Source organism: Zeus faber (assembly GCF_960531495.2).
Source record: "Zeus faber genome assembly, chromosome: 3".
Lineage (NCBI taxonomy): Eukaryota > Metazoa > Chordata > Actinopteri > Zeiformes > Zeidae > Zeus > Zeus faber.
In genome coordinates this window covers 29,901,722-29,923,155 of record NC_137190.1, presented here as the reverse complement: position 1 = coordinate 29,923,155, position 21,434 = coordinate 29,901,722, and the positions used below count along the sequence as shown (strand labels likewise).

Below are 21,434 nucleotides of genomic sequence, written 5' to 3'. Positions count from 1 at the left end.
TCCTGCAGCTCTTGTGAAAAAGTGGTGCGCTCATAAATCCAAGTGGAGTGAGTTTCCGTGACGTGGGGTGAAATCATTATTTTCTCCCTCTCGCTCTCCCTCCCTCCCTCCCTCCCTCTCTCATCTCGTCTGTCAGCAGCCCAATTTCCGTTTATTTACATCCACGGTATAGATTAATTACTGCCTCAGACTAGTAGCCCGGAGCAATTAAGTTATGAGTTCCGCCATAGCCCCGTACTTAAGAGTGTCCCGCCATGCAAGGAACCCACGGAGGAGGAGGGGGGGGGGGTGGAGGTGGAGGTGGAGGTGGAGGTGGAGGTGGAGGTGGAGGTGGAAGAGGAGGAGGTGGAGGAGGAAGGGGGACGAGGTGATAATGCGCTCCTGCAAATAAATGGTTTCAAGTCAGTAATATTGCTTTGATGTCGGAATAATAATAATAATAATAATAATAATAATAATAATAATAATAATAATTATTATTATTATTATTATTATTATTATTGTTATTATTATTATAAACGAACAATTTGCTATTGATAATAATAATAATAATAATAATAATAATAATAATAATAATAATAATAATAATAATAATAATAATAATAATAATAATAATAAGCGAACAATTTGCTTATTATAATAATAATAATAATAATATTTCAGATCTCTAAAACTGTATGTGACAAATAAACCTCTTGATCTCGATCTTGAACTATTCAACTAGCACCTCAACAATGTAGTATCAGGTATTTCGGGGGAGGTAGGTCAAATCACTTTTCGTTAATGATAATAATAATAATAATAATAATAATAATAATAATAATAATAATAATAATAATAATAATAATAATAACAACAAGAATAAAAACACCCACACAGGGAACATCAGCGTGGTCCTTCCAGGAACAGATGACACTCCACCATATTTGATATGGGTGTCCAGGGTTATGATGATGGTGATATGGGTGCAGTTGGTGATGAAACAGGCTGATTAATAGAGCAGCCTGTGTGACGGGCTGACATATGGTCCTGCAGGCAGCTGGGGACGGGACCCGCGGCGTCCCCTACGGCCATTACCATATTAGAAGCCATTGTGCAGCCAGACAGTGCGGTGCGGAGAGAGGGAGAGAGAGGGAGGGAGAGGGAGGGAGAGAGAGGGAGGGAGAGGGAGGGAGAGGGAGGGAGAGGGAGAGAGAGGGGGTAGAGAGACAGCACCCAGAGCTTGTTTGATACAGCCCTCAATAATGCAGCAGTCCCCGCTCTGAAACGGAGCTGCAACGCGGGGCCAAGTGGACGGAAAAAGCGCCCCGTAAAAGCCCGACGAAATGTGTATATATGTATATATATATATATATATATATATATATATATATATATATATATATATATATATATATATATATATATATATATATATATATATATATATATACATATACACGAAGTATGTATCTATAGTTTGTCCTATCTATCTATCTATCTATCTATCTATCTATCTATCTATCTATCTATCTATCTATCTATCTATCTATCTATCTATCTATCTATCTATCTATCTATCTATCTATCTATCTATCTATCTATCTATCTATAAAGAGAGAGAGAGAGAGAGAGCAATTGTATACTTCTTATTCTTTATTTTTTATCTTATCTTGAGCATTTAGTGCAAGGTATTTACATCTGAATCAGGGGTTTCACCTCAGCCATTATAAAGCTTCCTTTATCTTAGTGATCACTGAAGTGTCAAACTATCATTCATTTGAGCAATATGTAAAATGCCAACCGTTTGCCAATAAAAATAGAATGCTAGGTTACTCCACGAAATTGAAAAAAGGTAGTTCTTACGAGTATCTATCTATCTATCTATCTATCTATCTATCTATCTATCTATCTATCTATCTATCTATCTATCTATCTATCTATCTATCTATCTGTCTATCTATCTATCTATCTATCTATCTATCTATCTATCTATCTATCTGTCTATCTATCTATCTATCTATCTATCTGTTGGAACATCTGGCGAAAATAGATTTTTTTTTTTTCGAGGTTTAACAACATTCGCCAGAGCACCGGTATTTTTTAAACCTGCATAATAAAATTAAAAACATTTGGGCCTTGATGTGTTTGTGAGCAGAGAAATGAAAGCGTTTAATATTGATGTGAAATAAACCTTATTTTCTGAAAGTATAAAGATAATGTGTCTTTCCCACCCCTTAGTTAAAAGAAAAGAAAAAGGGAGAAATCATTCAAATTCCCTTGGCATGCGATTTTACATCTCAACAGCCGAAATGTAAATAACAAAAATTTGAATGTTTTTTTTTTCTCTCTTGGTCTTGTGAGGCTCGGACCCGTGCGTTTCTCAGCAGGGATATCCCATAATGAAAGTGGGAATCAAACACTCACCTGCCGATGCTGCGGCCGGGCGTCAGAGAGTCAAAGCAAAGTCTTCTCGCTTGTTCCCGTCGGTGCTGCGCTCCTTTCCTGTTGCCAAAAGCTACAGAAAAGCAATAAAACGCAGCTTCCTGCGAATGAAGCTGCGGCGTCTTCCACCCGCGTTCCCCTCAAACCCCGAAAGCTGCCTGCAAATATTGCATTTTATATCAGGAAAGCTCGATTAATATTGCATCAACTGCATTTAAAAATTCGGGTGTGTTTTTTTTTTCCTCTTTCTTCCAAATGCAGTGGAGAAAAATGAAGCCCACACAATATTAAAAATGAGAAAAAAGAAACTCCAGTAGATTATAGTGGATGGGAATATTTAGAGGAAGTTATTAGTCACACACTAGAGTAAATTAATCGTTTTAAAGTTTTTTCTTTCAATTCATTGTCATTGTAAACTGATTTGGGTTTCCATTAAATGTTCATTGCTGGGTGTAGCACATAAGCGATGTTGTTCATATGATACCATAGATGTAAAGGTCATTTTTTGAACAGTATAATTTAAGATGTCCCATCTACTTCAAAATATCAATTCCCATAGGCCCTATTTGGAGTCTTTAATACATGACGAATAATATAACTATAACGATAATTACGTGAAGTTATTTGTTCTTATGAGAGCTAAGTAGAATATTTGGCATATATACTATAACAATAAACGATAAATAAATAATACCAGTATGCTATTTATGTTATTTCGTTAGCAATAACGTAAATAACGTTATCAAGGTCTGAGATATGGATATGACCATTATTATTATTATTATTATTATTATTATTATTATTATTATCACCTTCATTATTATTATTTAAAAATATCTTATAGTTGATTTTTGATTTTTCTTGCTATTTACTCTTTCATTTTGTATTCATATTTGATAAATATTTATAAGTGTCGATACAAGTTATTCTTCAAGACAGGATTTTGTCTCTTCAAATCCAGGCCATGTTTAATTACACTGGAGTACACCAACTGGAGTAATGTAGTCCATTACTGAACATAGTACTATTTTTAAAATGTTATAATTAAACTTATATGTTTGATCAAGTTAATGCACACATTGGAAATATAACTGGTTAAAGCATTCGCTAATAATGATTTGGATAAGGATGGTAAAAATTCATCGGATATTTAATGATAGTACGAATAAATGCATTTCAGCGCATTTCCGGCGTTTCATTAATTTGCTGTAGCTGAAATATTATTTTATTTTATAGGAGCCTTTATTGTCCGACATTTAAATTAAAATTGATGAGAGCGCCTATTGGTGACCGGCCCAATCAAAACACAGAAGTCGCTTAGTTTTTGTTCATTTATTAGAAGACTTCTGGACCACAGCTCCTCTGTTGGATTTTGGCTTACAGGATGAATAACACCAAATGGAAAGTAAGAGAAGGAGAGAGGAGAGTGGGAAAGTGTCGACGGAGGCATGTCCACGACGCACGACGTCTCCGCAGGTTGTAAACATATTTGTGCACAAAGTAAAGTATTTTACTGACACAACAATTAACACGACAAACATCATGGTGACCTGGATGTGAAAAAAACAGGCATTTATAACAGTGACTTACACCCTCCATAAAATAATTTATCATTATGGGTGTATTCGGATGTGGTGATTCCAATGCATAGTGTTTGCACGGCAAACTAAAATACATAGTCTAAGAAACAGTCTTTAAATCATCGTGACCATTTTCGTTTCTCAATGCAGCCAGGAAGGCTATCATGCATTTAAGATGGTTTTTTTTTTTTTTCTGTTTTTTTTTTGTTGTTGTTGTTTTTTTTTAGTGGAAGCCAATGATGTTTGATAGAAAATTGGGCATAAAATCGGTCTCCAAAATCCAGGAAATTAGCTCTGAGAAGTGATAAAGTGATATTGTTATTATTATTAATTATTATTATTATTATTATTATTATTATTATTATTATTATTATTATTAATATTAATACTACTACTACTACTACTACTACTAATAATAATAATAATAAAAATAAAAATAATAATAATAATTTTATATATATACAAAACCATTTCGTCCTAACCAATTCCGTTTCTGTGCAAGTTGAAAATAAATATATTTATAGATGTAACAGCCTTGTGCGTCCACACTCTGACGCTGTGAATTGGGATTCCATGCAGGCCTACAGGATTCTTGACTTATAGCCATAGTAAGGTTTGCAACCTCATTTGAATTTACAGCTTCCTCCAAAACGATAAATAACCAACAGATGAATAAATTAATGAGATCCGTTAATAATTCAATAACAACAACGGCAACGAAAGATAAATAAACAAAAGAAAAGATCAAACCAAAGACAGTTGAACAATCAATGAGGTAAATCGTTAATGGCTATATACTTCAAATAATAGTCCTAGAAGTAGAAGAAAATAACTCGCTGGAATCAAGCAAATTACCTCTTTTTTTTAAAAGGCAATGTCGACGTCGGTGTACTTTCCCTCGAAACAACTGAGCGAAACGGGTGTGTGTGTCTGTCTGATGTGTGTGTGTGTGTGTGTGTGTGTGTGTGTGTGTGTGTGTGTGTGTGTGTGTGTGTGTGTGTGTGTCTGTCTGTGTGTGTGTGTGTGTGTGCGTGTGCGAGAGAGAGAGAGAGCTCTGTTCTATTTGCATACTTCACATTCACCGATAACGTGAAAAATAAAGGAGATATCGTGAAGCCCGGAGCGCGCCAACATTTTAAAAGAGTTGGAGACACAAAAGACCGAAAAGGTGTCGTATTGTTCCGTTGGTCCCCGAATTCAGTCCCAAAACGAATTTGTTTTGTCGGGAGGTCCGTCCCCCACCCCCCCCCCCCCCCCCCCCCCCCACCCCCGTCAGTGCGCGGCGGAGAACTTCAAGCGTTTCTGCTTCTGTCTCTGGTTGCAGAACCAAACGCGCACCACGTTCTTCTTCAGGTCCAGCTTCTCCGCGATGGCCGCGATCTTCTCGGACGAGGGCCGCGGCTGCACGGCGAAGTAGGCCTCCAGCGAGCGCTTCTCGGGGGCCGCTATGGAGGTCCGCTTGCGCTTCTTCTCGCCGCCGCTGAAGATGTCCGGCTTGCTCAGCTTCTCCCGCTGCGCGCCCTCCGCCTCCTCCAGCCAGGCCTGCAGGATGGGCTTGAGCGCGATCATGTTGTTGTGCGACAGCGTCAGCGACTCGAAGCGGCAGATCGTGCTCTGGCTGAGCGAGCCCACGCCCGGGATCTTGAGGTTGGCCAGGGCGCCGCCCACGTCCGCCTGGGTCACCCCCAGCTTGATCCGCCGCTGCTTGAAGCGCTCCGCGAAGGCCTCCAGCTCCCTCGGGTCGGCGTCCGAGTCGCTGATGGAGGGAAGTCCGTTATTGGGGAGTCCCCCGCCGTGGTGGCCCGGCAGGAGCCCGTGGTGGGTGAGGGGCGAGTTCATGTTCATGGCGGCCTGGTGGGAGAGGTGACTCAGGCCGTGCATGTGAGAGTGCGGGTGCGCGTGGGGGTGCGGGTGCGGGTGCGGGTGCGTGTGCGGGTGCGGGTGCGGGTGAGCGGAGGAGGATATCAGCCCGCCGCCGCCCCCGCCGCCCCCGCCGCCGCCGCCGCCGCCGACCCCGTCGTGCGAGCTCATCAGGGTGAGCGGCGGCGGGCTGATGTGGTCCATGATGTCCGGCGACTCGAGGTGGTTCTGGTGGTGGTGGTGGTGGTGGTGGTGGTGGTGGGCGAGTGGCACGGTGGACGCGGACGAGCATGGCACGGTGTTCATCGTGTGGTAGGTGGCGTCGGGCTTGAACGGGTGCGTCTTGCCCTGGGACACGGCGATGTCGACGGCGGCCAGAGCCTCGGCGCGGGCCAGCAGCGTTTCATCCAGGCTGGCGAAGATGTTGTTCTGGAGCTGCATGGATGGGGGGGGGGGGGGGGGGGGTTAGGAGAGAGAGAGAGAGAGAGAGAGAGAGAGAGAGAGAGAGAGAGAGGAGGAAAAAGATAAAGGACCGAAAAAAAAAAAAAGAACAAAGACAGAGTGATGAGAGAGAAAAGAAGAAGAAGAAGAAGAAGAAGAAAAAAAAACATGAATAAATGGTTCTGTCAGCCGGGGACCTTTGACAACACATAACACAGCTGGATTATTCCTCCAGAAGCCCCCCCCCCCCCTTCCCCCCAAGTCATAAAAATTAATACAGAAATAGTAAAAAAAAACTAAAAGAAAAAAAAACGAGCTTTGAGTGAGCACGCTTTCAAAAAAGATCACAGACGGTTCGAGTGATGCATGAAAAAAACATTAGGCGCGTCTTGGCACAATGTGCCTTGGAGCGCCGCTTGTTATTACGCACATTCAGCGGTACGCGCAGCCCCCCCCCCCCCCCACACTCTCCTCCCCCCCCCAAAAAAAAAAGCACAAAGTGGAAGTTTTCTGGGATTTTTTTTTTTTTTTTTTTTACCTGTGGAGTTTGTAGACAGGCTCTCCTAATGGCTTCCGAGCTGGAGTGCAGGCTGGTGTACTTGTGCTCCGGCAGGGAGGGATGCATGGCGAAGTGCGCCTGCTTGCTGTTCATGGACATCATCGTGGCGAGCTTCTCCGGTTAAAGTGCGCGGGAATAAAGGAGCGCGGCGCGCGGGGGGGGAGGAACGCGCATAGGTCCGGTCCGGGAACGATGGAGCTGGGTCGTCCGCCGCCGCCGCCGCCGCTCCGTGTCGACTGCAGCCCAGAGCCGGAGATCACAGCGATGCCTGCAGTCTCTCTCCGACGCACTTATCTGTCTCCTGTTCGCCACTGCCGGGGCTGAGGGAGCCGCTCGCACCTGAGCGCCTCACATCTCGCCCAGTCCCGCGCGGCTGCTCTCGCGAGACGTGGCGGCGCTGCCCGAGCCGCGAGCGGGGCCGTCAGATTGCGGCTCCTACGCCCACCCCCCCCACCCACCCCCACCCACCCACCCCCACCTCCACCCCACCCACCCCCGAACGGCACTTCAGGCCCCACTTGGATGCCCAAAATTGAATTTAGCAGCGTAATGCGATCCTAAAACACTAGCTGTTAGTTATAGAGGGAGTATTTACTTATCAGCGTGGGTTCATTAGTATTTGATTTACATATATACTCTGCTGGCCAAATACGTGCATACTTATTTTGCTTTATATATATATATATATTTATTATTTTTACACATTATTCTTTATTATATATTTTCGCTCGATGTGTATATATATTTTTTTTCTTATTTAGATTATATTTCTTTATTAGTCTAGCTACGTTTGATTTGCACATCTCGTTTATCATATCTATGATCTATATGTTGATTATTATTATTATTTATTTTTTTTAGAAACTGGTTTAAAAGACAAATAAAACACATTTCAAGATTATCTGACATTTCTTGATTGTTTTTTTTTTTTATCTTATCGTACATCGTGGGTGTACCTGGATGCGTGTGGACAGGTCGCGCCTGCAGAAAAAAAGAGATCGTGATCTCCACGGGACTTTCGATGTATAAATAAAGGAAATGATTATTACTGCGTTACAAATGTGAGGAATTAAAAAAAAAACAAAAAAAACAAAAAACGTTGAACTAACATTAATTACAAAGACAAATGTTTACATGGCTGTTTTTAAATACCTGGTAAACGTTTGCCAAATGCACCTCTCTCACAATCTTGTTTTGCACATGAATGCGATTTTTTTTGTAAAGTGTGTTTATTACAATTAAAGTTATCATTATTAATGACAAATTGTTATGAATGTAAGTAGCGGTATTAAACCCATAACCCTGGCCCACAGTGATTTATTCTCCATTAACCCTTGCAGAAGGCACCGCCTTATCATTAACACCCACCGAGCACTAAACAAATTGATTTAATACACCGGCGTCACCCTGTACAGTCTTTAGCTAAATTAATTAATCCCAATGAATTAACACTTCATTTATTCAAACCACAACGGTAACCCGATTAAAATTTCATGCAGCGATTAGAGGTATGTGAAATATAAATGATATCGTTAAATTTGCATAATAAATAAGGCGCTTTCTGCTACACTGGATCACCGAGCGTGAGGTCTGTGATGTTTGGCTTTACAAGAGGCTTTTAAAGACACAAACAGTACACCCCTTCCCCAACAGGCTGGTGGGAAAGGGGTGTTTTTAACTTATAAGTTAAGTAAAGCAACTGGATAGAAGATAAATTGTACAACAAAATATGTAATGAGAAAGAGAGAGAGAGAGAGAGAGAGAGAGAGAGGGGGAGAGGGAGAGGCAATTATCTTCAAACCATTGAAAATGTGAAAAATTATCAATATAGATTTTCAAGTGGCTAGTTCTTCCATAGCTCAACGGGCGTAAAGATTTCAGCATCACCGCTGCAAACACCCCATTTTTTTCAATATGGTCAGAAGAATTTTGGATAAGACATACAACTGAAAAATACTTTTTAATAACAGCATGTTCACACATTATTTATTTGCCTTTAATGTCCATATTCAGCAGACTGAGAGAGAATTTCCATATTTATTGACACAATGACTAATGAGATAAACTTGTTCTCTATACGCAAAAGGAGCAAAACACTACACAGTATGGTTCTAAAAACCCCTATGAAGAGATGCAATTCTAAAGAGTCAGGTAAAGGGTATGCATAGAACCACCCGTTTAACAAAATTCCTATTTGCTGCTACCGAAATTTCATGGGAACTAGACAAAAAGTCACATTAAGTCTTAATGTATACAACATGAAAACAGCAAGTACCGAGAGAAAGCATTCAGGGAAAGATCAAGTTTCATGGTACAAATTGAGTTCTTACGCTTCCGAGTCTAAGATGTGGTCCAGAACAGCTCATGAAATCACTGCTGCCAATGCTTTGTCATGGCTAACTACGGCCGGAAATACTTGTAGTCATTTGACACGGCACTTATGAAGGCATGCAGGGAAAACAAATTAAACCTTCACATGAGCTTTGAAAGTTTTGTGGGGCTGTTGGTGGTAAAGGGGCTGTGAGATTTCCGCTTGATTGGCTGACTGACCGAGGATGTGTGTCTGTCTCTTGTGTTGCCAGGTCCGTCCCCGCAGCCAGCGGAGGGGTTTTCGCGGTGATCATGGAGATGGCTTTCTGGACAATGAGAGTCAGAGGTTCCTGCCTTGCTATCCACCAATGGATCAAACAGCATGTCGAAGGACAGCTCATCAGTCTGACACGTCCCTTCAATCACTGCTGAATCTAGGGCTCGGGCACCGCCTTGGCCACCTGACTCCAGCCTAGAACTTCCTTCCTCTGCAGCGTGCCCCTGAGGGTCCGTTAATGTCCCATCGCCGTTGCACAGAGGTTGGCTTTGCTGGCGATTTAAAATCATGTGACCTTCTCTTTCATCACTGGCAGAACCGGTTTTAGGTTCTGGGACGAGGGTGGTGTCTTGATCCCTCGGAGAAGCTGAGGCCAGGGAGAACTGTGAGCCACGGCTGCTGGAGCTCTCTCCCTCCAGCATCATGGAGTCTAACTCAGAGATCTTGTCCAGGTAAGCGGCATCCATGGACGCTTCGCTGGAAATCTGGAAGCGGCCTAGGACGCCATCAGATGTGACTGCTTTGGCCATCGGCAACTCTTCTGTACTCGGTCCAAAACCGGATTGATCGTTAGAGTCGGCTCCCTGCCAATCGCCCCAGAAAGTGGACTTTGAGGCCTCCATTTTTGTTGTTGCGGGCAGGGCCTGGGGAAATTTAGAGACGACAGTGAACTGGTTTTCGGTGTGAGAGGCGGTGTTCTCACCATTCTCAGAACTTGGGAGTTCTTCGAAACTGAGCCTCCTCAGATAAGACCCCGGCTGAAACGCTACTTTCTTCTCACGAAGACCCGGGCTCTTCAAAGTCAGGGAACGGAAGGCTGAAGACGGGGTGGTGGGAAAAAAGCTGGAGGAGGGGCTATCAAATTCCCTCAAATTGTGTTGTCCAGCTGGCCCCGCAAAATCTCTCTGATCGGAAGCCCCCGCGGAGCTTGTGAAGAGTAAAATCTGACTGCCAGGAAGGGTTTGGCTTTCTGCTTCCGGATTACTGCAGATTGACTCCCTTTCAGTGTCGCTTAAGCTTCTCCTCATCATCTTGATTTTTTGTTGCTCCATGGGGTCTTCTGAGCCGGTCTTGTTGTCCTCAGTTGCCCCCTCCTGCAGGACAGGAGGTCTCCTCTCACACTGACCAACCCGTGACTCCAGATCCTCAATGTACTGGTCACTGCGCTGCAGCGCCCTCTTCAGGTGGTCCACATCCCGCTCATACTGCTGGATTTTAGCCTCCAGCGCCGCCACTGTATAACGACCAAACCTGAGGAGGGATTGTTTAGTCAATTTTCGAAGAGTTCAGCATCACAGACAGTCGACTGCCTGGATTAAGAAATCTCAGCTAGGAGAGTACAATGGGTTAAGTGCCTTCAGGAGAGAAAATGCTACAGAAAATATAATACAAAAATAACTACTCTAATAAAGGCAAAGCCATGATAAATAACACAAAAACATCTAAACGTGATGTAATTGTAATCTGAAAAGATCGAAAGGAAGCGCAAATAAGATATCAGCCCCTTCAATGCTCACTAAAACAAAGTCTGAAGAAAAGCAACGTAGCAGATATAATCCGCTACACGCCTATATTTACATGTAGTGGTAAGCCATAATTGTTTTTCTTATTGAAAGATTTAAAAACAACACCGTGGTTTCAACAGAAAGTATTATAAAGAATTTTTTGACCTGAAGGGTCAGCGAGTATCACAGAAGATCCTCTTAGACATTAGAGGGAGATGCAGTTGGTGATTCCATTTAGAAGCTCACCTGCGAAGATTTCTGATCGAAATGAAAAATTCAGAGGCTGCTGAGTGACGAACGAGGAAGGTAAGTGGCCTCATAACTTGCATCTGTAGTTACATCCATTTCCATTGTCAGAGTTGCTGAATGGAAGTTGAATGGCCTCTTAGCTCCCTTTGCCACTTAAGTGGCTCTCAAATTCCCAGGAATCAATTTGTGTGAGTTATCAATCAACTTAAAAAGGTAGGACAAAAAGGCTCAACTATATTGTATTTCAAATTACAGCAGGAGGTGTCATTACATGTTTAAAAGCAATGATGTGGTTGTTTTGTAAAAACAAGCAGATGACACCTCACATGTCCAATTGAATAAATGTGACCTATCATTAGTGTAGCAATCCTTCTGACAAGTGCATTCCGGGCTGATCAAGTTTGGGAAGCTAAACAGAAACAACATGCATGTCTGGCAATTCCATTTTAGATCAAAACCTCAACAAAAGGGCAACGAACAGGCCCCAGGAGCGGATCATGGACGAGGATACGTACTTCTGAGGAGATCTGCTCGCCACTTCTGCTTTCAGTCGCATGTTCTCTTGTACAAGGTCAAAGTTCTGCGATCTCAACGTCTTATTGGCCTGCAGGCGGAAAACATGTGCTTTCAGTACACTGAACTAATGCAACTAAGGCCTAACTGAAGTCCTTCAATGGAACATATATGATGCAAGGTATATGTAAATGGATTTAAATGATCTAACAGTTAAGTATTCTATGAAGCATGTCTCGCGATGTATACCACCCCGGGAAGAAAAAACAGAGAATAAAACTGTACAAAAGGAAAAAAAAATGATGACTTGGGTTTGTTCATTGCAGCCGCACCTCCCTGAGCTTCTCCATGTCTTCATTGACTTTACTGCAGACCTCGGTGGCGGCTCTCAGCTTCCCTGTCAGCTCCTCCAGGACGTAGGGGTCAACGCTCTTGTCCTCGGCGTGCACAGCGGTCACACTGCACGGGTCCAGAGCGCTCTTCAGCTGCGTCTCCAGACTCTGGTTTTTCATTTTCAGCTCCTTGTTCTCCTTGAGGAGGCCGTCAATCTCGTCCTGTTGGGGTGGGAGGACAGGAAAGTGAACCGCAGTGGAGGATAAAGGAAATTGAATTAAAGATTGGAACAATAATTGTGCTGGGGCAGTTATGCTGGGGAGCAGGGCTGGCTATTATGGAACAATTTTCAATTACATTCTGATACTGAAGCCTAAATGGTACTTTTTTTTTTTTTATATACCAATTTTTACATTTTAAATATTTCGACCCTCGACAGTCAGTTATAGAAATCTATGGCAAGCAAAATTTTAATAGAATATTTAAAATGGCAACATTTAAATCTGCAATTACGAACTGTGCATCGGCATTTTGACTCCAAGTTTATTTTTGGGACTGTGAGAGCAATGAAAGTCAATGGAGAGGTGAAAAGGGAAAATTGTCATTCTCCAAATAGCGACTACAGCAGCTGCTGGTAAAAGCCAGTGGCAGTATATGAATTTCTGTCAAGGTAAAAAGGTAACCAAGGTACACAGTTTAACATTATATAGATTGCTTAAGGTGGCATGTTCAAAATTACATGCTCACTTATCATCCTGCTCATTAATCATTAAGGGCTGAACATGGTTGCACCCGTTCATGGGGTCTGCTCCGCAAGCGCAACCAACAGGCCAAAGTAAGATTTACATTTGATTCATCACTTTTGAAGAGCTTGGCCTAAAACCATGATTATTTTCCCCTCCGATTCCCCCGGGTCATGCTGAGTTCAACAAACATAATAGTGAGAATTTTCTCTGTGTTGGATTTTCTTCCATCTTGAATTCCCTGAAATATATAGCAACGCTTATTGTTTATGGCTTCAAACGTATTTGTCATTTATTTTGCCCATTCACCATTGCAATTCTTTTTTCTGCTTGACATTGCCAGACTTTGAATGCTTCACATTTAATTACATTTTCCATGTTTACCATTTCCCCCATTTGAACTAATTTTGAAATTAATTTCTACATGATACACTACTACGTAGGGCTGGACGATATGGCCAAAAGTGTTATCACGATATGTTTTTTATATTGGTCGATGTCGAGAATTATCATGATATATATATTGAATAGAAATAATGCAAAATTTACAGTTTTGAGTGTGTTCTAATGGCTTTACATAAAACACTGAATAAACAAAAAAAAATGTAAACAAAAAAATATGTTAACAAATAATATATATTATACACATTGAAATATAATCATCTCTGTCGTCTGAGAACAGTCCGAAAATTTCCCAAATCTGTCTCTATGATAATATGTGGGGACGCTATTCGACCGCGTCAGACCAGATGTCAGTGAAAATTGTGGATTCTTTCTTTAAACGCTCTGCTTTTGCGGAGATGGCCAGGCCGCGCTAGGTTGGGAGGAGGGCGAGTTTGAGTTCAAATTGACCTTTGAGGAAGATCCGCCGCATCAGCTCCGGGGGCCTTCATCCCCACGGTGCGGTGCACCTGCTGTACGATTGGCTGTTGGAGTCACATGGTTGTTTCTCTGCTCTGTACGATTGGCTGTTGGTGTCACATGTTTGTTTCTCTGCTGTACGATTGGCTGTTTGTGTAGTGTCTTTGTAGGCAGAGGAAAAACAGATGGACGGTATCGAACTGTATCGAAAATAAATGTGAAATTTATCATCGTTATCATGGAAGATTTTATCGTGAAAATGATCGAGATTGTTTTATCGCCCAGCCCTACTACCATACAACAATTCTAACAGCATAGACTGTATATAATCTGCTTGGCAACCCGACTATGAGGTGTGGAAAGTTAATTGACAGCCTAAATCTTATGGATGCAGTTGTCGCTCAAGGCGCCAAATACTACATGAGGTGAATACCCTGTACAGGTACATTCCATACACCAGCTGAATTAAATGACTATAGCTGCTTGCCGCTACTTTGTTATCATTATGCTATAGAAAACATTTGATGGACAAGAACATTATGATACCTCGTACTCTCGCAGAAGCAGCTCTCCCCTGGTTTTCCTCAGGCATTTCTTCTTATAATGGCTGTCGCTGTGCTCGCTTTCATTGGTGCCGCCTGGAAGAGTTTCATACAAGCAGGTAAACAAAGGAGCAGAATACACTTTACGCTACAGGGGCTCAAGTAAAACGTCTACCACGAACCCAGGCTACATTCGGGGTTCAATTTGGGGTCGAGGAAAGACTCCCGTTTTCGTCAACACCACCCACGTCAAATAAACGTGGTCACACTCATATCATCCAAATGTCAACACATGACAAGGTTCATTCTGGCATTACAAAATGAAATTCAAGCACTTTCAAGTACCGTTTTAAGCACTAGTTTCTCATTTTCAAGGACTTTCAAGGACAACATTTCAATATAATATAATCTTAATCTCATTGTCTATTATCTCATTGTCATCTACAATTTAAGTGTCTATTTCCAACCATGCTAGATTAAATGCACATTTCCCTAGCACAAACTATTGTAAAAGAGATTCCGATTTTTTTATTTTATATTACATTACAATTGCATAAAACAAAACCAGGGTGAATATCACAGGTTTTCAATGATTGTGTTTTTTTCTCGAGGAGTTTTCAAGCACTTCAGCACAAAAAAGGGGCTATTTTCAAGTCATTCCAATATTTCTGAGGATCCTCCTTGGATCTGGTAAGAACCCTGCAAACAGTGTCTCCTCCACAGGTCGCTGGCTTTGCAAACCGTACATTTCAGCCTATGTAATGCTAGTATTGTTAGTTCTGTCATCCCAGGAGATGAGTTCTGGGAAGCATAACGGATGGGTATAAAAAAACCATCTAATCACAAAAAATTGCACTCAGGCTGTAACTGTGGTAAAGGGCTATAGATAAAACTTGACGCTCACGTTTCGGCTCCAATAGCATCTGCCAGAACCCCAAGATTCGCGGACCCTGTCCTTGCTAAATCCTATCGTGTGTGAACTACTGGATGGGGGAGCGGGGGACAAAGTATTTAAATGTGTGATGCTGTGTTTTGCCCTCTCCCACAATTTGATCTGATTGTGGGTGTTAAGGGGGTATTTTACATCCCAAGCGGTCAACACAGTCCCCAGTTTTTACCTCTCAGTCTTTTCTACACAATGCATAGAAAGATGATTGTTTTAAATTATACATTAAATTTCACCCATTATCCCTGTGATTATACCCATATTTTGTTGTTCTGTGCTTTTATATTGTGTATCTGATGCCTAGTCTAAAGCACTGTGTATGAAATGTGCCATACAAAATAAACTCGCCCTGCCTCTGGTGTATACTCCTGCTATCCAATAGTACTTGGAACCGGACGCTTGTCCTCCAAGTCATGCATCTGGGGCCTGAAGGATAACTTCTACCTGCTTCGCGTTTTATCGGGGCTAAAGCAAACTCACCGAGGATCTCCCTGCAGGGGCTGTCTGCGGTGATGGGGGCCCTGCATGTGGGGCACTGGCTGGCTTTCTGCAGCCAGGTCTCCATGCAGCCGGAGCAGAACACGTGGTAGTTGGAGCAGACCACGGGCTGCCGAACCTGGGAGGGGGAAGGACGAGTTTGACATTTGCTTTGTGTTTGTTGTTTTTTGGGGTTTTTTTTAGCGACAGTAACCGGCGGTGCAGCACAGTTACTATCGCGGCGTCAATCACCGGCAGCGGGAGGCGTTTTGAGACGAGCTAACGCGGGGCTCGGACGGTCTGCGACCGGGTAATTTAGCTAACCCGGTTTCGCGTCGGTTACGGAAGCGGTTAGCGAAACCAAAAACAACACTAAATTACCTTTCCGAGGCATATCTGACACGATATGGGTAAGGTCAGGGAGAGTGTGGAGGTCTGGAAGTTGTGCTCCATGTTTTTTGGAGGTTTTTTTTTTTTTTTTTTGTTGTTTGGGGGTTTTTTTTTTTTTGTTTTGGTTTTTTTTTTTTTTGGTTTTTCCGCCCAGTGTGTGTTTGTGTCTGTGCGCGCGCGGCGCTTCCAGGGGAACGCACGTCCCAAAAGCGCGCCGGCTCGGCCGACTACGGCGAGTCCCGAGGTTCAAAAAGGAGGAGCCCATCCGCCCCGGTTGGGTTTGTCATCAGAGGCCGACGGGATGGAAACGGGTCGCTCCGAGCCGGCTCCGAGGGAACACGATCTAATGAAAACAACGACTCGTAATTGAAGGAAATTGCAAAGAAATCGAAAAGAATGACTCTCTACGTGGAAACATTACATTTTAGAAGCTTTAAAGAGTCATATGGAGTTACAATTATGCGACAATTTCTCGTTATAATGGTTGATTGCCAAGGTCCAGGGTGTAATACTGTACATTGTACACATGCATATAGTGTCAATCCACCTTCCCCAGGTATATAAAATAACAACAACAACATAATAATAATAATAATAATAATAATGATAATAATAATAATAATAATGCACCATTGCACTATTGCCTTACTGCTACAATTTCACTGCTGTTGCATATATATATATATATATATATATATATATATATACTTTTATATACTTTTACATCTGTATATAGTAGTTAAATGTTTATGTCTAGCTTGTTGTCTTTGTTTCAGCAGTTTGTCTGGTCAATGTTTGTACATGGAGAGTAATGGGAAAAAAAACAAAAAAACCCAGCCATTTCCTTATATGTATGTGAACATACTTGGCGAAATAAAGCTGATTCTGGTTCTGATTCCGATTCCGATTCTGAATGATGTCTCCTGAGACGGTATCTATAAAATGTACAAGTTACTAAAACAAAAAAAGGGTTGTTATGAAAATAACCTTACGTACAAGTCATAATATATATTGATGAACTTGATTGTGATGTAAATAACCAAACGTATGTTAACGCTATGTAACGTACATAGTCATCAGTGAATGCATGTGGTGTGTGTTTGCATGGCAGGACACAGACACCCGCTTCTTAATACTTATAATACTGCAAATGCAACGGCTTTCATCAGGGGGCGACAGGCTCAATCACCTTTGTGTTGCCTCATTCGGAGATGGATAGTGACTTATCAGACATTTATTGAAAGGGGCAACAGACAACTTTTCAACTCCCAATACGTCAACGTCGATACCAACGTCCAAGACTGGCTGAGATCAACGAGTCGTTTTTATATTCAAGGGTTTATGATCAACCTGGAGTAGATTTGCTCCACCTTCCGCCATTTCCACTGATGGTTGCACATTGGTTGACACACTTCTTGTGACGCACCGCTGTAAATTCATCACATTCCCGGGAATTCGTACCCGGTGGCAGTCTGGATGCATAGTGATACGGAGGCTTATAGGGAACCAATCGAAACACACATGGTGTCATTATTCTATACCCACACTGTGCAATCAACATTAACTTCATAATGATAAGTAAACGCAAAACAGTTGTCTATTTTCACTTTCAATGAAAATCTTTGAGATTGATACCTTAAAGTCATAAGCCTGAGATTTGTTGTCATCATTCTTTATTTTTCATTTATTTTGTATTTTATAAACCCAGTGGGGAAAGAAGCTTTATCCAAGCGGTGCCGAGTAAATGAACTCAAGTACTCAGGACACAAGACATAAATGAGATGTGATATTGGAAATAAGATGACTAATAAATGAATAAGAAAAATGCATTGGACTTCTGGACCATATTTGACTGCCATCGCTTATATCTGTTTCCCAGTAGTTGGAACAGAGTGTTTGGAGTGTTCTGCTGCAGTTATTATGGACCAAAACCATTACATTTCTATTAATAAAGTTGTTTATGTGTGATCATGCATCGTTATAATAAATAAACCTATCTATCAATTCATAGATTTCTATGTGAAACATGATTGAATGAGCTACCATTCGTTTGCTCCAGGCTACCAATTAATTACTCTCACCGTATGACTCAAATTACTTTTGTGAGAATTTAACTGGGTTTCGTGGATGAATGTGTAACCGTTTTGGCGGGGTGGACAAGATGCCAATTAGCCATTTTTAATGTAGTTATTTTTTTATGTGTCAGCAATTTCTACACCTTTTTTTTTTTTTACTACACATAATTATCCGGTAATTGGCTCGAGACGCTACATTAAAGAGCTAACACAGCTCAATTAAGGGACCAAAAGCAAAAGATAGGTGACAGCTTTATGATTCAACTTCTGTTCCTGTGTTTCATTGTGTCCATCACTTATTTATATCAAAATTAAAGTGTTTGCTTTGAAACCTGCTTCAGAGGTTTACTAAGTGAAGTGTATTAATTTCACTTGCAGATTAGCCGACAGCAGCAATGTCCATGCACTGACAGCACGCTGTTATAGATCATGAGTTTAGATTATAAATGGACAAGAGGCTGAATCAATGTATATTCCTTCTTTGTTAGAGGTTGATAAACTGCTGACATTGTGTGGGGGACACACAAAGCTTAATGTGTAAAAAAACAAAAGGATAGATGGATAGATGGATAGATAGATACAAAGAAAATGGTACTACAGTATGCGGAAAAAATTGCAAATATATATTAAAATTAAAATTACACAATAAAATATGGTAATATACACTAACCTCGTGGTCAAACCTTTATAGTAGTGTACCCAGTCTAAGATAATTTTTTCAGATGAGTACCCCCTTCACTGGAATTGGGATTAAAAAAAAAAAGAAAATGAACATAAATGATGTACTGTATGTACGTCATATGTGGGTTTTTTTTCCATACATTATATATAACTAATTTTTTAAACAATCTTTTTACATTTTTCGGGTACCACCTTCAGTAACTCTGTAGTACCCCTAGGGGTACGGGGACCCCCATTTGAGAAACACTGCACTAAACCCTTATGATAAACAACAAATCTTCCTAAAAAATAACAGAAAAACAATAAAAATAGAAATAATTAAAATGTGCTCATAGACAATAATTAATGAAATGAACATTGTATTGTACATAGATAGATGACACGTAGATCTGTAAATATATATATATATATATATATATATATATATATATATATATATATATATATATATATATATATATATATATAAAAACCTACCAAAACCATTACCAATCTGTTTGATGCAGTGGTATTCAAACTGTGAGGCGCGCCCCCCCCCAGTAGGCCGTGGAGGAATTGTAAGGTACCCCTGATATTTTATCAGGGGTACCATTGCTGGGCGATGTTATCGTAGCATAATAAACGCCCTGAATTTATTACCTTCTGGACAGACATTACTCTTATCTAATCCAACAATTCCTGCTCTTTATGTAAAGCTCCAGTCACACAGGGATTAGGATTGAATGGACACATTAAATACTTGTAGACTGAGCGTCGCTATTTATTCTTATAGTTTTATTTGTCCTGAGTGTTTTCAGCGTATAAGGAATGAATCCGAGCCTCTCTTTAAATTGACATATTTACCGTTTTATTGACTATTTCTATTCATTGTGTATTTATACATTGTGGAAATTTACAGGTGAATTTTGAAATTCGATTATTTTATTAGTTTTTATTTATTATTGTTTTTTAGTTTTTTTTTAATGGCCTTGATTTACAGAAAAAGAGGAAAATAATAAATCTGATCAAACATCATTGCATGAGCAGAAAAAAGAAAAGGTGTCAGGGGAAGGAGATGAAGTCTCTCTGGGAAACATTACCAAAGCCAATTACCGAATAATAAATGGGGATGGGAAGCTTTATCAACTTTTAAAGCAACTTGGACATTTTCCTCTGGTATTCAATATATAAAAGAATAAAATAAAAATAAAAGAAGACATTTACATATGTCAAGACATATACATTCATTTATAAAGTGCCTGGCGAGAGTACTTTACTGGATGCATGCATTATAATTTTATTCTTTAAAATATGTCTTCCCTGGATGTGTGCTGCTGGGTTTTTTTAACTCCTTGTAATTTTATTCAAAATGATATTCTAAATATAATTCCACTAAAATATGAAATATAAAACTATGCTAAAAATAAGTCTATGCTAAAAAGTAATTCTTCACTTGCCATTTGTTGTTAAGGAAAATAAACGATTAATATACTTAACATTAATAATAATTATTTTAATTCAACGTATTCTCAACCATTTCATGAGCTGCACTGCCTAAAAGCTCCTGATTCGGTTTCCAAGTAATGAGAGCGGATTTATGTTTATTTTCCGAAAAGCAGAAAGACATCCCCTCCATCTTCTAAATATATGTCTAAATAAGCGCATCTATTTGCAGTACACTACATTATCCGCAAATGTCTTCAAAAGGCATCTGACACGCCAGGCGCTCTCAGAGACGATCCTGCGACGTTTGCTCAAATCGTTATCGAAGCGGCTCCGTGAATTTGTTATTTTGGGGAAAACCAACTAGGGAATGCCTGTTTATTCATTTTCTTTCCAGCAAAGGCCCCCAACCGTGCCGCTCCTCTGAGAGCGGGCGTTGTAATGGTCTGGAACTGGCCAGTCATTAATTGGTGACAGTCAATTAATCACGGAGCCGCCTCTATCGATCCCTTACCCCGGGAAACTTATTTTTCATCCCTAAATGACACCGATCATCAGATTTGAGCGAGCGTGGGGTAATGGGACAGTGAGGAACTGGTGACCTGGGGTGTGGGACCGGTCGACTGGCCGGGCTTTGGAACCGGAGCCCGCCGACCCATCCCACCCCCACCCAACCCCCACCCAACCCTCCCCGGCAAATAGCATCTTTAGCATTTAGCCGGGAAAGGTTTAGACTGCCCTGAGAGCAGAGTGGTGGAGCCCGGCGCTCATGGTGCTCGCGTGACCTTTTCCGTTTCAGGCTTAATCTGTGACAAATGCTTTCCTTTAATTAGCCCGCTACCCCCTGCCTGGACACCTCCACCCAACCCCACCTCCCTCACGCCCTCCCTCCCGCCCTTTTTGTCTCTCTCATCTCTCTCTCTCCCTCTCTCTCTCTCTCTCTCTCTCTCTCTCTCTCTCTCTCTCTCTCGAGCCAGTCTCACAATCTGAGAATCTCATAAAGGCAAACACACATTGTGCTGGTGAAACCATGCTACCACGCCATGATGCCATTTCATCTTGGAGTTTGCTTGGGAAGGAAGCTGAGGAAAGTTCAATTTGAGGGAAAGTGAACGTCATTCCATTCAGTGACATAAAGTCGTTTAGCAGAGGCCTTTGTTCAAAGTGACTTACAATAGGTACGTTTTGTTGGTAGTATCAAACCAACTGTATATCATAGTCAATGCCAGCTGAACCTTTTCTAGGA

General features: G+C 41.3%; 2 protein-coding genes across 2 annotated transcripts; both read right to left on the bottom strand.

Annotated features, from left to right (window-relative positions):
• Positions 1-5,276: 5,276 nt before the first annotated feature.
• Positions 5,277-6,966, bottom strand: pou4f1 (POU class 4 homeobox 1; the record flags this gene model as incomplete). The annotated part of the gene is made up of 3 exons (XM_079997336.1): positions 5,277-5,907; positions 5,938-6,299; positions 6,844-6,966. 3 exons carry the CDS (start codon positions 6,964-6,966, stop codon positions 5,277-5,279), a joined length of 1,116 nt encoding a protein of 371 aa, XP_079853462.1.
• Positions 6,967-8,863: 1,897 nt separating this feature from the next.
• Positions 8,864-16,115, bottom strand: obi1 (ORC ubiquitin ligase 1). The gene is made up of 6 exons (XM_079997572.1): positions 16,002-16,115; positions 15,624-15,759; positions 14,202-14,293; positions 12,051-12,272; positions 11,721-11,809; positions 8,864-10,702 (listed from the first exon to the last, which is right to left on the bottom strand). The coding sequence occupies exons 1-6, from the start codon at positions 16,071-16,073 to the stop codon at positions 9,337-9,339; spliced, it is 1,977 nt and encodes a 658-aa protein (XP_079853698.1). The 5' UTR covers positions 16,074-16,115; the 3' UTR covers positions 8,864-9,336.
• Between the last annotated feature and the right edge of the window lie 5,319 nt (positions 16,116-21,434).

Bases quoted from the DNA above. Each gene is read 5' to 3' on its own strand.
- obi1 (XM_079997572.1), bottom strand. From the start codon at position 16,073: ATGGAGCACAACTTCCAGACCTCCACACTCTCCCTGACCTTACCCATA. The intron at 14,294-15,623 runs GTGAGTTTGCTT...AAACTCTTCCAG, and splicing joins CCCCTGCAGGGAGATCCTCG to GCGGCACCAATGAAAGCGAG. The intron at 10,703-11,720 runs GTACGTATCCTC...ATCCCTCCTCAG, and splicing joins GCGAGCAGATCTCCTCAGAA to GTTTGGTCGTTATACAGTGG.